Genomic DNA, 16,447 nt, shown 5'->3' on the forward strand with positions numbered 1-16,447 from the left:
TGTCCGTCTGTCCGTATGAACGCTGAGATCTCGAAAACTATAAGAGCTACAATACTGGGATTTGGCATGCAGATTCCTGAGATTCCTGCGCAGCGCAAGTTTATTTCAAAAGAGTGCCACGCCCACTCTAACGCCCACAAACCGCCCAAAACTGTGGATCCTACAGTTTTGATGCTAGAATAAAAATTTTAACTGAAATGTATTGTTCTCATCAATACCTACCGATTGACCGAAAAAATGTTTGCCACGCCCACTATAACGCCCACAAACCGCCCACAAACTTCAAAAAATCGTAAGTATGAACGCGGATATCTCGGAAAATATCAAAGATAGAGAAACGGGACTTAAGATTTAGATTCCGTAGGCTTAAGCGCAGCGCAAGTTTGTTACGCGAATATGCCACGCCCACTCTAACGCCCACAAACCGCCCAAATCTGTGGCGCCCACAATTTGTATGCTAGATAAAAAATGTTAACTGAAATGTATTGGTCTCGTCAATACCTATCGATTGATCTAAAAAAAGTTTGCCACGCCCACTCTAACGCCCACAAACCGCCCAAGCCTGTGGCGCCCACAATTTTCGTGCTAGATAAAAAATTTAAACTGAAATGTATTGGTCTCGTCAATACCTATCGATTGATTTAAAAAAAACTTTGCCACGCCCACTCTAACGCCCACAACGCTTAAATCTGTCTACCGCCGGTAGGTGGCGCATTTGCTGCTTGCATATCTCCATTTTCCTTTGGTCCCTTTAGCTGAGTAACGGGTATCTGATAGTCGAGGTACTCGACTATAGCGTTCTTCCTTGTTTTAAAGATGTAGTCTATGTAGAGTGATTCCTGTTACTTTTAACATTTTTAAACTGAACCGCTTTAACTTAAGTTAATCCTGAATAATCTCTCGCAGGTCCCCTGGTCACCATGATGGGTAAAATGGTGAAGAACATGATTTACTTCGTGGTCCTGCTGGCCGTCGTCCTGATGAGTTTCGGCGTTAGCAGACAGGCGATTCTGTACCCCAACAAGCAGCCCACCTGGAGTCTTATCAAGGAGGTAGGTCATAGCGCACCCATTAGTTCCCCCGACTGCCTGTACATAAACTAAACTTCCGATCTGTGTGTATGTGCGTATGTCAGCCCAATTAACAGACACCAAAGTAAACACACACGCACAGAGAGTGTGTGCTTTTTCGACGACTTCGACTTCTATTGCAGCTTTACCTATAAATATAACTAACGAGGCGGAGTACATACATTTACTTAATAGCAAGCGAAGCAAGTTTTTGGCCTGCCTTCCTCAGTAGTGGTGCAAGCAAAACATTTTTACGTACGAGTAGTTTTGTCGATTGGAGCTCCATTCCACCCACTTTACATTAAGTAGTTGACAATTAGAATTTAATCAAAATCACCGAACAAATGCAGCTTAAATTGACTGTCTCGTATTGTACTCTTCTTTCTTTCTTTCTGTCATTCTGTCATTTGTCCTTTACATTTCGAACTGAAACCTGTCAATTTTTCGCCACACCTTTGCCATTTAATTCGCATAATTCGCCCGTTAAATGTATTCGAAAATTCGATGTCAATTCGATGCCAGGTTATTGCCGGCTCGATAACGGCCCCCGGATTTCTAGGTGCCCTGGGGCATAATACCCGTTCCAGCTATCATCGTGGCTATCATACGATGGGTGCACCACCTGTGACCACCGCTGCAGCCAGCACCACCACCGCCAGCAGCACCACCACCACCGGTTCCAGCTCCACAGTTCCGGCGGCCACGTCTACAGCGCCACCCATCCAGAATGAGCATTCGAATTTGACGAGCGGCAACTTGACAAATGTAACGCAAGATGTGATTGACGAATTGGGTTTGCTATTTAGTGAGCCGACTGTAGAATGCTCTAGCTGCGAATCCCCCAAAAATAAAAATAAATACATATATTCAGCTGCATTTTCGTGTGGTCTATAGTTGATGTTGTGTCTTGATGGAGATCAGTGTGTGCCAAGTAATCCGTTTCAACTTGAGTTTTATATGGATCCCCACTTTCCGTTGGACTTTCGACTGTAACCCCTAATATTATTACCTATGTTTTGCTCTCTCTTCTGTCTCTTGAACCCCTTAAGCTTACTTCTGCTCCGAAATCTCGCATTCTTTATTTCCCTTCTCGACTCTTGCAAAGGAAACCTATATATCCGATCGAAAATCCCCCACTTAAGATCGACCATTCCGATCCAAGTTGAATTTGCAAGGGTAAGGCCTGGTTCGGCGTGCCGAAACTCCACTCTTCCTTTCTGCTCCAATGCATTATTTTCAATCCACATACTCTGCATGATGTACAAACTAGTATTTAGCCCAGCTCTCTATGCCTCTTTAAGGTAAATGTGTGTACTCTGTTTTCGCTTATGAATATTTATATAGAGACCTCTTTTCTTATAATTTATGCGTTGATTTTGCTGCTCGACATCTTCACCATTGATTTAATCCCAATAGTATCCTCTTTCGTTTTGCATGCAAATTAATTTAAGCTGCCTGCAGCAGTGTATTGCGAACATTTAGCCCCAGGCTCCCATAGATGTTCGTTTAATGAATGAAAGATGATAGCCATAAAACAAAAACTACAATTTTTAATTAAGCAGCCTTTGAATAATGTCATACCTGATCCAGCTGTTATATGCAAATGAGATCTCTATGTAAATATATAGCATGCTGGTTCCAATTTCAAAAGAAATGCCCCGGAAAATTAGAAATCAAACTATGTTGCATCCCACGCCCCACAGACAACTCCCCAAAACCACCCATCCAAACCCTCACACACAATCCGTCATACCGTCAGGTGATATAAAATAAGCTAAAAATAACCAAACTGTGTTTCAATGTGTAAAACTTGCATTAATGTTGGGCGACGGGCGCAAATTGAATTACGCCCGGCCATTTCGTGTCTCGATGGCGATGGCCCCCGGTCCACCAGATGGCGCTTTAATGGTCACTTTAATTTATCGTTGTCCAGGTCACCTTCCAGCCCTACTTCATGCTGTACGGCGAGGTGTTCGCCGGTGATATCGACCCTCCCTGCGGCGAGGATCCCAGCCAGCCGGGCTGCGTCACCGGTGAGTATTGGGTTATCGGGGTCTCCGTATGGGGGGCCTCTGGAAAAAATTGACGCCGCTCTCTTAACACATCCGAACTAATTGGATTACAGGGCACTGGGTAACGCCGATTACGATGTCCATGTATCTCTTGATTGCCAATATTCTGCTGATAAATCTGCTCATCGCCGTGTTCAACAACATCTTCAACGAGGTCAACTCGGTTTCGCATCAGGTGAGTGCGATCGAATGCTTGGGGGGTTATATTAAATACGATTTGTGAACTACTTTAAGTAAAGGTATTTAAAGTTTAGTTAACTATTTTGTAACAGAAAGCTTTAAATTTTCACTGAGAAGGACGATAACCCGTGATAATTTTATTGATGAAACTCTGTATCAATTATATTTAGATACAGGGCGTATCACTTCGGATATGTTCGCCATCTCGCTTTTTTCTCTATTTGGAAGAATTTTTAGTATTGCTGACTCGCTCTTACCCAGAGTACTTTAAGATAATTTATAAGTATTATACTTGTAAGTATTTAATTTAAGGTTCATTAGATCAAATCGGATTTATTAGAATATCTAGTATTTATTTAATGGTTCAGGGCACAAAATACTTTTTTTTATTTATGCAGTCTTACACAAATACTACCTATTTCCATATGCTCATTTAACCCATTGTATAGATAGACAATGAAAATCAAATTGAATATCCCTTTTAATGAAGCAAGTTATAATAAACTTAAGCTGTTGAAGGAACTTATATAAAAGAAATTATGATTAGGTATAATATTTAATGATGATGTGGCACATATGGAAAATATGTTGACCAAAACTAATATATTTTAAGTAGTAATTATTATTAAATATACCATTTGTAAGTATTTATTTTAAGGTTAATTCATGTTTATAAGAATATTATTCCTAGTATTTATTTATTGGTTCAGGACATTAAGTACTGTGTTTTATGTTTGTTACTTTGCACTACTACTACATTTATTTAATATGCTAATTTAGTCCATTGTATATATAGGCTATGCAAAGGAAATTAAATATCCATTTTAACTTTAAAATTTAAAAAGTCTGAAATATTTTTATATTTTTAATGAAGCAAATTATAACAAACATAACCTGTTAAAAGAATTCATATTAGTAAGAAAAATATCATGTTGCATATCAACCTGACCTGAACTATTACATGCTTAGTAATAATTAAAAATAAACATCATACTGTGATATACCTGAAAAATACTGATAAATGGCTGTGATTTCCCCCAACCAGGTTTGGATGTTCCAGCGGTTCACCGTGGTGATGGAGTACCAGCAGAAGCCCGTCCTGCCGCCGCCCTTCATCGCGCTGTGCCACTTCTACTCGCTGCTCAAGTACTGTGTGCGAAAGGCGAAAGGTGAGCCCGGGATGAGCAAGTTTAGCTTCGTTCCCTGTGAGTCTATCGTGTCTAAGGGCTTTGTGAGTCGAGCAGCAATAATGTACAAATATCTAACTTCTCTCCCTGCGTGCCTACCCCAACAACTGTGTCGACTGTGTGTGTGCTTCTGTAACTAACTAACAAACTAACTGCATTACGTATACGCCACCTGCTCTTTTGTGTTGAAATCGACCTTGCCACTTGGCGACAACAATGACGATAACAACACCTCCTAATTGGGTTATGCCGAAACGATTTGCCTCACTTGTGTTTGCGATTGTGATTCCATTGTGCATTTCCATATAATTTCCCCCGGGCGCTGTTGTTATTGTCATTCGTTGGTTTATCCGACTTCTCCTGTAACCGTGCCTCTAACATCTGTCCACTTGATCGGCATTCCGCAGGATTGGAGGTGCAGCGGGACAACGGTCTCAAGCTGTTCCTGGAGAAGGACGACCTGGAGCGGCTGTACGACTTCGAGGAGGAGTGCGTCGAGGGCTTCTTCCACGAACAGGAAATCATCCTCAATCAGTCGACTGACGAGCGGGTGAAGAACACCACGGAGCGAGTGGAGACCATGTCTCAGAAAATCGAGGACATCAATCAGAAGGAAAACATACAGACGGCCACCGTTCAGGTGCGTAGTCAGCAATGCCAGCCCCAAACCCCCAATTCCTTGTTTTGACATCCCAATCCTGTGAGTTTGCATTTTTATGCAAATGTCCTGTGTGATGCGTGTTATCCAAACTGACATGGGTTCTGACAGCACGTCTTAACATCTGAATTGAAAATTGGACACGTCCCAATGACCATTTACTGCAGCCGTTGCAGCATTTTCTCTGCCATTGTCCGACATACACAGTGGAAATTTAATTCGATTTATCGCCAGCTTTAATTTGTTATGTCTGTTCATTTTCCAGAACATCGAGTTCCGGCTGCGAAAGATGGAGGAGTCCTCGGAGCAGATACTCTCCCACTTGGCCGTCATACATCGCTTCATGTCGACCCACATCGCAGGCACGGATGATTTGCGCGGCTCGACGATAAACATTCCGGGGGAGATGCAGCGCGTGCGCACCATCTCCATTTCGGACACGGAGGCCGGCGGCGGATCAGGCGGAAATGGTGGTGGTGGCGGAGGCGGAGGCGGCGGAGGTGCCATCTTACCACTTGGCCTGGGCGCCGGACTGAATTTAAATTCGCTGCAGGTGCGTTTGAATTACATATCGCTGCAATACCAAGCACACTGGGACAGAAAATGTCATTCTGAACTTGATATTGCCCGAGCCAAAAAATAGATTGCCTCGAATGACAACACGGTTTACAAGACCTATTATTTATGATGTTCAAAGTAATCCCTAGGTGTTTCAGTGTCATATAGTATTTTTAGGATGTAAAGAGAGACATCTAAAGCACGTAGGACTTTTATGTGACACCTCATTATTTATTTATATATTTATTAATTTATGCGATTATAATGTTAAATATGTTTTCTGTGCAATAAATCATTGAATCGATGACATCCCATTTTTTTCTGTGCACACACTTATGGCGAATATATCCAGGTGACCACCCGGCGCCGCTTCAATCGATCGCTGACCGAAGTCCGGCCGGACGCGTACATCTTCGACGAGGGCACGCACTTCGAGGTGGTGCCGCTGCCGGAGGAACCGGACGAGGTGGTCAAGTCCCGGGAGGCCCTCAACGAGCAGGTGGTTCGCAAGGCGTCCATGCAATCGGAGGCGGACTCGGACATCTACCTCCCCCTCTCGCAGCGACCCTCCACCTGTGAGACGGTGAAACGGACCCCGTATGTGACCGTGCGTCAGGACACGGGTGCCAGCACGGAGAGCAAGGATACCCTCACGCCGATGGGCAACAACGATGACGACCAGACCCTCGTGGGAGGCGACAACTCCGACGATGCGGCGCCAGACATCAGCTTTGAGGGTAATTTGGCCTAGACGCTTCCTCTGTCCTGTGTTCTTGCCTTCCGTTCTCTTGTGTTGTGTTCACTGTACCTGTCCCAGCTGTAGCGAATCCGTATAAAAGTATCTTCCCATCCAAACCAAACAGCTGCCAGGCATCGGGCACTTCGTCAGCGCACGGTTTCCCTGTGCCGCCGCAACTCGGAGACCTACTCTTTGACCGGGGCGGACATAAACAGGTCGCACATCAGCCTCAACCAGTTGGCCTCCTTGTCCCGCCGACAGATGAGTCTCACGCAATCGGAGCCGGACAGCGACAAGGATGCACCCGCCGCCCAGGGATCCGCACATCCTGGTAAGAAGCCATCGAAGGATGAAAACAACACGCCGGCCTCAGATTTGCGCTCTAAATTCAGGCTACTAATCCCGTCATGCCATCCCACCTAACCCAGAAACCCAGAAAAATCGTAATCCAATCCAAACCCACCAATCCAGCAAACCGAATTGGCCAACAAATTTCGAGTAGCACTGACCATTAACCATTGACCAACCGATCATAACCGAATCGAGTCCTAACTGTTGTTCGTTCTCTCGCACACATCATTTTCTCTGAACCTAACCACGAACTCCGAACTCTAGGTAAATCAGTATTGCATGCGAAACCCTCCAGAAATATCTTGCTGAAACTGCACAGCGAGTATACCTCGATCACGGACGAGCTGGAGAGCGTCTGCCACATGATAGCATCGCCCACGGTGTCCCTGCCGAGCAACAAAGGTAAGCCAGGAGGAGCACAAGGTCAGGAAATACGAATCACGAATTTCGAATCGAGTTGAGTCCCAGTTGCCCGTTTCAACATCCGTGAGCAAAGTGTAAATAACTAATCGGTTGAATGCGCAACGCCCGTATCATTGCCTTGCTTCCGCCGCCTCCAAATGGAAGGGATTCCCCACATCTGGTTTTCTTCCCTCCTGAATTGAACTCGCAACCCTACTCATATTTGCTTTTCACCCCGTTGAACCGACAGCTTCACTGGACCGCCCCAAAACGGAAATGTCACGGGCTGAGGCTGCGGCTTTGCTGGAGAAGAAGCATCTGAAGGAGTGCGAGGAGAACGACTACAAGATACTGGAGGGACTGATTGAGTCGCGCGGCTCCATCGATGCCAGCGCCCAGGGATTTGAGGTATAGGCTTACGCATATATATCCCATTACCAACAGTTACTTAAGTCACCTTCTCCTCCACAGATCGGCGTATCCATAGACTACAGCCATCGCTATCCGCTGCGTCGCGAGACCGCCGTGGAGCTGTCACCTTCGAAGCCCTCGGTCGATGGCGACCTCATGGGCGGTGGCGGAGGTGGCGGCGCCGGCGGTGGCGACAGTAGCGACACCAGTGGGGCTGGTAGCTGCGGTGCCATGGTCGTCGTCTCGAGCGGCTTTCAGCTGAAGAACGAGCGTCCCTGGCAGCGCAACTCCTCGATGGAGCAGCAGGCGTATCCCTCGCCGCTGGTGCCCACCCGGGCCACGAGTGACTTCCTCAATGCCCCGTACGACGGAAGCGGGCGGCTGTTCAAGAAGTCCAGCGAGAGCCTGCAGAAGAACTCCAGCACGGAGACGGACTACTCGGCCCACCCGTACCGCTTCATCAAGCAGAGTTCCAATGAGACGAACACCTCGCTGACGGGCTCCTACAACGTGGACACTCCCTCGCTGACGGCGGAGCCCTCGCTGGACGCCGGCGACTCGCACTCGGCGACGGGGATTAGCATCAGCGTTGGCGCTGTGGGCGGCGCTGCCACGGCGCGTTACCAGCCCATCCGTACCGCCTCGGTGGGAGCGGCCGATGGCCGGCGTTTGCGGGAGGAGAGCTCCAGTTCGCTGGACCTCAGCGCCTCGGGGCCAGTGACGATGCAGGCAGCGCCGGCACCGCCAGCGCGTCCGATGCAGCTGAAGAAACAGTTTAGCGTGGACCAGGGCAAGCCGTCTCAGCCGGCCGAGGCAGTGCCTCAGACACCGGAAGCCGCTGGCCAGGCTGGTCAGGCTGGTCAGGCCAAACTGATTTCCACACTTAAGCCGCAGCCCTTTGCGAGCAAGCTGGGCATGAACGTGCTGAAGGAGAGCAGCTCCAGCACGGAGGAGTCCGGCGGGTCGTCCGCCAAGAGCAGCAACCCGGCGTTATCCATACCACAGATCAGCACCCACCTGGTGCAGGACGAGATCGCAAAGCTGTCGTCGAACATCAAGAGCAGCACCGAATCGGAAAAGGACCCGCCGTTCAACGAGACAATGTGTTAGCAAAGTAGTAGGATGAGGCCCATTGATCATGGGTGCCACACACTCGTCTCACTGTGCTCAATGGGAGAACTAGTCATAGGAGTTGGGTGATAAAAATGTTAATGAACTAGCGTTGGGATCTGGGAAAACAGATATCAGAGATTATGCATATTTAGTCGAGGGGGTCGCAAGTTACATACGTGTTAATGATTTTGACAATACATAGTTCACAAATTCTCTGTATTTTTATACAAGTATTAATCTAGAAAGCGCCATTGTTGTTGTTGTACACTTTAAAGGCAGGAGCATAGAAATATAATATCTGTTTTTGTTTGTTGCCAATAGGAACCACCAAAGAAATGCATATTGAATCGCCTGAGTTAAGCGAAGCACATACTCACATATTTGGTACTTTTACAATATCCTAGGTGTAGTCAGTCGTACATATTACCAACATATCTGAAAGCAACCACTCTACTTTATCCAAGCCGGTCATGAGCACTTACCTCAACTCAATTAGAAACTTATCGCAGCCTAACGTACTTATACCTGTAACCCCGAGCCCCATATTGTAGACTACAAGGTTCACTGCAATATCAGCTCTTCTGTAATGTGTGTTTGGCATATGTGTATAACGTCTCCTTAGATAGTCCATTTTACTTGCTTATATGGGAGAAATTCGTGTTTTCTATGTGCGACTGCCTTTTTCGGCGGCACTAGATATTATTGTACATAAATAGAGTATAGTAAATGTTATAGGTTTATGAAAAGATCGCTAAAATGGTTCATGTTTGGCCAGTGTGTGCTAATAATTTAGATTAGTTTTTAAATATTTCAATGATTAAGAATAACAATGCATTTTAATAAAATATTTATGATTGTACTTATTTATTTTAAGAATTGTATGTTATTTTTATTAAAATAAATTATTAACACTTTAAGAATTTCAATTAAGACAAGTATTCGTCTATTTGGTGTAAGATATTTCACCACAAAAAGCTACTTAGTTACTTTATTAAAATTTGAATAACACTCGGACAAACTATATCATATTTTTTGCCATTTGTAGGCACTTTTGAAAAGTATTTTTTTTTTTAAACTCTTATATAGGAATTTCTTCTATAAACTGGTCCATGTTATCCTCCATTAATTCCTTTGCTTCAGGCGCCGCAAGCGCCTCAACACTCTGTTGAACTAGTTTCTTTAGTTCTTCCTTCTTGTCGCGCTTGAAGAATCCGAACTATGGAATAAGTAACATCATTAGAAGCCAATCCTTTCTAAACATTTCCATACAAACCTTGTGAAGAGTATATGTTATTGCAGAGAGCAGCAAAACGCCCCCGATCACGGACAAAATGATTTTCCAAATGGATAATTCAGCTTGCTTGGATATCACATTCGATTTGATCTTCTTGTTAATCTTGAGCGAACTGGATATGGGATCGCCCTTCTTCAGCAGTCTCAGATCGGTCTTTATGACTAAGTACTCCCAGTCATCCTCCATCTCGTTCAGATCCAGGTTGAAGCTTATGCTGAGGTTAATTGGTTTGTGTGGCCAAAATTTGAGGCGCATTTCGGCCCTTACGCATATCGTCGTGTGGGTATCCTGGCAGTTAAACACAATGGTGTTACTCATCGGCAGACTCTCCTCCTCGTTCCTCTGGACATCGTATATGCTAGCAGTGGTCTCTTGGTTGCCGTTCAGGCGTTCCGCATCCCTACGCATTCGGGTATCGAATAAGATGGTATTGTTTTGATCATAGAGTTCTATGGGGGGCGTCTGGGAATCGTACGTGGCCTGCATCTTCAGACTGGCTATGTCAATGATGGGCTTTACTTTTATAGATTCAGCCGTCTTATAGGCTACGGGAATATAAAGGGACACAGATAACTCTTCGATGGTGCTGGGGCCGCGGCTTTTGATCTCGTATTGGTTGATGATTTCCGAGGGGTAAGCGTCCCCTTTAAGAACAATTTGCTTATTTGTCTGCCCGCTTAAAAGTAATGAGGGGGCTAGAAACGATTTCAATTGTTCAATTTTTACTAGTATTATAGAAACTTACCCGCTGGCATCGATTTCGGTGATCTCCTTCAGACCGATCACGTTCGTCTGCCTGTTGTCCGTGGGATTCTTCTCGTACCCCGTGCTGAACACTTCTGCGTAGATGATCAGCGACTGTCCGCTGAGTTGGCTCACATCGAAGTTGACGGTGACGGAATCGCTGTCACCCTTGGCCAAAGGTCGTCCGCGGTTCAGGTCGCACACCATGACTGCCTCGGTGACCCTGCAGTTTCCAGGAACCTGGGCGAAGGCCAGGCGGGATGTGCTCGTCACGTTGAATTGTGGAAGGTATGCGTTCTCGCCGTTGTTGGTGATCTCGTATTTGATGCTCAGTGTATCGGTACTGCCCAAAATGTACGTGGGGCTACGGAAAGTTCAAAGTTTTAAAATTAAATTGTTAAATTACTCATAGGTACTCATGAGTTTGAATTATCTAAACTGATTCTTTGTCGTTTTACATTTTATTTTCTTATGCTAAAGACATTCAGCAAAAGATATGAAGATATTTCTTCTTCTCCTGAATCAATTGACTTTTGACATGGCAGCTTGGTGCCACTGGTTCTTGTGATATTGGCATACCTAACATTCTTGCTCCTCAACTGCAGATCTGCAATACAAACATCGGTGGCACAGCCCGTGCTGAAGACAATCTTCTGCGTGGAGACCGTCGGTTCCTGTGGATCGACAACCGCACACGTTTCGCAAAACTCTGTTGAGGGTGACTGAGTTAGTGACTGCAATGATTATCCCATTTAGCTCAGTACTTACCCTCCGAATCTGGAACCTTCTTCGTCAGTTCGTAGTGCATCTCCAGATCGATGGGCGTGAATATGTCCTTCTCGCTGTAGCGCACCTGGGCCTCGAAGACCCGGCACTGCTCGCCGAGACCCGCGTCCGCCTTGAAGCTCATCTCATTGGTCTGCGTCTGGACGAACTTGAACCGCTTCAGCTGGGTGTCGATGGCGATTCGGATGCCCAGCTCCTGCTGCTGCACATCCCTCGCCGTGGAGGTGGTACTCAGTCTGTAGCAGGCGGTGATCTTCACCTTGTCCTGCTCCGGCTTGATCTCCCGCGACTCCGACTTCACTGTGGCATGGACCTTCACGACGGGATAGGCCTTATACAGGTACAGGGCCTCGGCGTTGGGGGCTCCGATGGCAAAGTCGTTGAACCCGTTAGCATCTATGTCCGATCCGCGGGAGAGGCCGTGGCCAAACATGTGGGTTCCGTACTTGGAAGGTTGCTGGGAAGGAGCATCCAGTCGCTGGCTAGGCTGCTCCCGCAATCCACGCTCGCTGCCCAGGTAGATGAACACCGATCCGTTTCCGGCAAAGGGAGCTCCAACTGCCACATCTGGGAAAATGGAAAATATAAGTAAGTATATGACAAAATTGATAATGAATCCCTGAGGAAACCCACCATTGTATCCGTCGTGATTAAGGTCTCCCAGGCGCGAAAGAGTGGTTCCGAACCGAGCCATGGTCTCCACTGGGGAACTTATAATCTGTCTCTCAAAGTTGAACTGCAACGATAAGGCGACATTAGTCATTCTTCTTCCGGAACGCTCCTTATTGATTACTCACAAAGCCTTTGTTGATGAACACGTAGATTGCCCCATTGTCGTGGGAATCCTCGAGAGCGTGCAGGGGCGCTGATATGATGACGTCCGTCTTGCCGTCTCCATTGAGATCCTCCGCCAAGACGGAGTAACCGAAGTATTCGCCAAACTGCTCGCCACGGAAGACGTGGTACTTGTGCATGCTCTTACCGCGGACATCGAAGATGTAGGCCTCGCCGGATTGCTTGTTGGCCTGGGGAGCGGTGGCCACGTAGAGCAGGGTTTTCGGGTTGGAGCTGTCAAAGTAACCGGAGCCCACCGCATAGCCAAAGTACGAGTCATCCTCCTGGCCCCAGTTCATTGGGTGGGGTATCTCCGGTGCATAGTGCTCCCTGATGTCCACATCGCGAATCGTTTGCCGGAGAGCCCTGCTCGTGTTACGCCTGCTGGCAGTGGGATTGTCCACGGGATCCACCTGCCGGTAGAGAATCACCGATCCCTTCCACGTATTGATGCCAGGGGCTCCGATCAGGAACTTTGAGTTGTCATCCGCCACATGGGCACTGAGTCCCAGTTCGCCCATAATGTAGTAATAGCTAGAGACGCCGTTCTCCTCCTTCACTTGTTCCGTTTTCAGGCGGAGTGGAGAGATGCGGGTCACGTGCTCCGGAGTGCTGGCCACCGTGCTGTTGATCCAGTAGCAGACTCCATGCATAAAGTAGTCACGGGGACCTGGCGCATAGAATCGCGGGGCGCACACCAGCAACTTATCCGTATCCCTTGTGCCGCCGTCCATGGCTCCTCCCAGCCACTGGAAATCCTTGCGTTCCGAGTCAAAGGTGTGTTCGTTGAAGGGCGCATCCACGTTTCCCCGAGGGTCCAGGACATACGGACTGCAGACTCCGTCTGTCAGGGAGCACTTGTAGATCGCACCCGTCTCATTGATGCTCCTTTGCGACTCCAAGGTGGACTGTGCCCGCGGAGCTCCCACAATGATGCTGCAATCACAGGTAAAAATTAAATTACTCATTTATGGCAATTAACTTTTACTATACAAAGCATTTTATGTTAGAAACAAAAATGTCTCAATCAATATTACCAAAAAAAGATGTGTATCAAGTATTAACATGGTAAATCTAATGTTTTTGTATCATTTGAAATAAAAATTTGTTAAGGAAGAACTGAAGCTGACTTTGGCAAGCCGAAGTTTTAATAGTCTTGCACATTATACGAACTAAAATGTGACTAAATATTATAAAATGAATAATAATTATAAAACAAAATATATAAGTAAAAGAGCTACAGCATATAGACGCTCGATCCGTTTTCTAGCTTGACATGTGATATGTGATTAAAATTTTATAAAATTCTTTGAATTCCCATTAATCATGGAGTAAAAGGGTATGTGCGTATATATTCGCCGGAATGTAAGTCACATAGATTGAGGGACGCTTCCGTTATCAGTAGACGAGTCGATAAAGCCATGTTTGTTTAAATGAAAGCTAAGATCTCGGAAATTGTAGATTGTATTCAACATATACTGGTTTTTATGCTATGCCTATTTCATGAAATAAATTCATGAAATGAGCAAATTCGTTTGTGCATAAACACCGTTTCATGATTTCGATAACACACGAAAGTTGAATATGAATTCAGTCCCAATTTACGAAATGCTGAGGCACAGCCTACTTCACAGCCTACTACTCTATAGAGCTCTATATCAAATTCAAAAAATTTGATAGCTTTACTAATATCATTTCATGAATTTGTCTGTGTTGTATAAACAGGGGCTATTATAATTTCATGTGTTGGAGAATGCATGAAATAGAATGCATAGCATAAACATAGTAATAGTAAGTGCTATATAGAGGAAGAACATTTTCAGCTACTTCTCAGCCAGTATATATAAATTTAAAGTGTAAAATGTAAAGTAGATACAAATCTTAACATCTTTGTTTCTCGCCTCTAATCAAAGATATACTTATTGTATAGATAGCTAAGAGAAAAACGGGTTTATCAAGGTAGGTGCATTTTAGTGTAGCATTCCTTCCTGTATATTTCTTTTTCATGAAAGGAGTTTTATTTTACTGATTAAAAAAATGCATAAGCAAATAGTAATGCTAACAACATTCTATTAACATCTGCCAACAAATAATTCGCAAGAATCTATATGTAATGATAAAATGAAAAAAATATTTTTTTTTAATTTCACTTTCTTCCTAATAATTTGCTATGGCAAAAGGTCACCTCAAAGGCGCAATAAATATGTATGTACAGACAAAGAAATTTAGATAAATATCAATATGATATTATAATGTAGGTTTATATAATTTCTATACTAGCATTATTGAAATCGAGTGATATTATCGAAATTGCTAATTAAATATGATTTATTTCAACATCGATGAATTTTGTATATAAATAGAATCAATTGTAAACATTTTTCCTAGTGTAGCGATTTTTTTGCGCTTGCTTTATTGGTATTAGTCAGACATTGAAGCCCATTTGTTGAGTAGGTATGTCTCATCTATTACTCGATTTCTCCTCCGAATCCAAAGTGTATTGGCTTGACAATTGAAATTCGATAAGATGTAGAGGGTCGAATCAACTGTAGGAGCCACAGTTTTGGGCGGTTTGTGGGCGTTAGAGTGGGCGTGACCCTCTGCTGAAACAAACTTGCGCTGCGTAAGAAGCTCTGGAATCTGCACGCCAAATCTCAATAGCCTAGCTCTTATAGTTTGCGAGATCTCAGCGTTCATCCGGACGGACGGAAAGACGGAAATGGCTAGATCGACTCGGCTAGAGATCCTGATCAAGAATATATATACTTTATGGGGTCGGAAACGCTTCCTTCTGCCTGTTACATAATTTCCGACGAATCTAGTATACCCTTTTACTCTACGCGTAACGGGTATAAAAACTTAAAGCCTTAAAATGTTTTAAAGAGCAAATAAAAATAAAAAATAAATAAGAAAAATAGTAAAAATACATGTTTTTTGTCGATTGTATTCCTATAGAATGAGCCCGACAATAATTGCCCATGGATCTGCAACTTACCTTTTCTCTCGAATGACGAGCGAGTATCCAAAGTAGGAGCTACGACCATGTTCTGTTTTGCTTGAGTTCGGATATAAAAATGTTTTGATCGGCTGTGGCGATATATTGAATGCTTCGATTTGGCATCGAAGTCCCAAAAATACGAGAAGCAGAAGGCGGTACATTCTTCACTTAACTGGGAATATTTCACGACGAAAATGTCTAAACAGCAATATTACGCTTTAAAATTTTTTTTTAATATATTATTCTTTAGAGACTGCGACCAAACTCTTAGGAAACTAGAACATAAATGAAAAGATATAAAATGAGTGGCTGCAATTTAATTGGATATGGGGCAATTTTGTGACACTCAGAGTTATTTGAAGATGTGTGTAAACCCAAAATAATATTTAAAAACTTAAGAGAGTGGCTCGACTATCAGATACCCGTTACTCAGCTAACTAACTTCAAAACAAATGTAATTTCCGCGTAACGGTAGGTATTGACATGCGAGATAAAATAAAATTTATTTTAAGTTGTAATCTTTGTAATACAGGCGCCAAAGTTTTGCGCGGTTTTTGGTTACAGTGGGCGTGGTACCCTTTTGAAATCACTTGCGCTGCGCAAGAATCTCTAGAATCTGCATTTATTGTTTTAAAAAAAACAGCGTTTATACAGACGATTTTTGCGGTTTTGAGGGCCTTAGAGTGTGTGTAGCCACATTTGATAGCTATGGAAGTAAAGGCTTTCTTCTATCAGTTACATACTTTTCGACGAATCTAATATACCCTTGTACTCTACGACATTTAAAACTTAGTGTTCCAATTGCTACAAATCTCTTTTTAAAAAATTCTTAAAGATTTCATTTATTACTCATCTCTTTAATACTCTTATATAATACAATAATAGGTTCTTATCAAGCTGTTTCGGCATAAGATAACCCAGTTTCGTTTTTACATTTTTCATGTTAGGAAAGTCTTTTACGTCGCCATGTAAAGCTACCTTTACAACATCATTACAATTATGAATAATTAAAATAAATATATACAACAAATGGCAACATGGCTATAAATA

At 44.2% G+C, this 16,447-nt stretch overlaps 2 protein-coding genes across 30 annotated transcripts in view; one reads left to right on the plus strand and one right to left on the minus strand.

The window, feature by feature from the left end:
• The window catches only part of LOC119551717 (transient receptor potential cation channel trpm), a 53,534-nt gene extending 43,876 nt beyond the window's left edge, over positions 1 to 9,658 (plus strand). For 18 of the 29 annotated variants that reach the window (XM_037861204.1, XM_037861203.1, XM_037861205.1 and 15 more), the window contains 12 exons: positions 907 to 1,052; positions 1,593 to 1,835; positions 3,004 to 3,103; positions 3,196 to 3,317; positions 4,368 to 4,491; positions 4,917 to 5,149; positions 5,433 to 5,720; positions 6,078 to 6,462; positions 6,589 to 6,795; positions 7,080 to 7,217; positions 7,468 to 7,625; positions 7,689 to 9,658. In XM_037861204.1, the coding sequence (XP_037717132.1) occupies positions 907 to 1,052; positions 1,593 to 1,835; positions 3,004 to 3,103; positions 3,196 to 3,317; positions 4,368 to 4,491; positions 4,917 to 5,149; positions 5,433 to 5,720; positions 6,078 to 6,462; positions 6,589 to 6,795; positions 7,080 to 7,217; positions 7,468 to 7,625; positions 7,689 to 8,738 (3,194 nt within the window). In that variant the 3' untranslated portion in view covers positions 8,739 to 9,658. Of the gene's footprint in view, positions 1 to 906; positions 1,053 to 1,592; positions 1,836 to 3,003; positions 3,104 to 3,195; positions 3,318 to 4,367; positions 4,528 to 4,916; positions 5,150 to 5,432; positions 5,721 to 6,077; positions 6,463 to 6,588; positions 6,796 to 7,079; positions 7,218 to 7,467; positions 7,626 to 7,688 lie in introns of those variants that run through there. The other 11 variants (XM_037861215.1, XM_037861214.1, XM_037861216.1 and 8 more) reach the window with 6 other exon arrangements.
• Positions 9,659 to 9,804: 146 nt separating this feature from the next.
• LOC119549609 (integrin alpha-PS3-like) lies at positions 9,805 to 15,558 on the minus strand. The gene is made up of 8 exons (XM_037857780.1): positions 15,395 to 15,558; positions 12,363 to 13,335; positions 12,199 to 12,301; positions 11,548 to 12,132; positions 11,359 to 11,488; positions 10,781 to 11,143; positions 10,015 to 10,711; positions 9,805 to 9,957 (listed from the first exon to the last, which is right to left on the minus strand). Exons 1-8 carry the CDS (start codon positions 15,556 to 15,558, stop codon positions 9,820 to 9,822), a joined length of 3,153 nt encoding a protein of 1,050 aa, XP_037713708.1. The 3' UTR covers positions 9,805 to 9,819.
• Positions 15,559 to 16,447: the final 889 nt, after the last annotated feature.

This window comes from Drosophila subpulchrella, chromosome 2R, assembly GCF_014743375.2.
Source record: "Drosophila subpulchrella strain 33 F10 #4 breed RU33 chromosome 2R, RU_Dsub_v1.1 Primary Assembly, whole genome shotgun sequence".
NCBI classification, from domain to species: domain Eukaryota; kingdom Metazoa; phylum Arthropoda; class Insecta; order Diptera; family Drosophilidae; genus Drosophila; species Drosophila subpulchrella.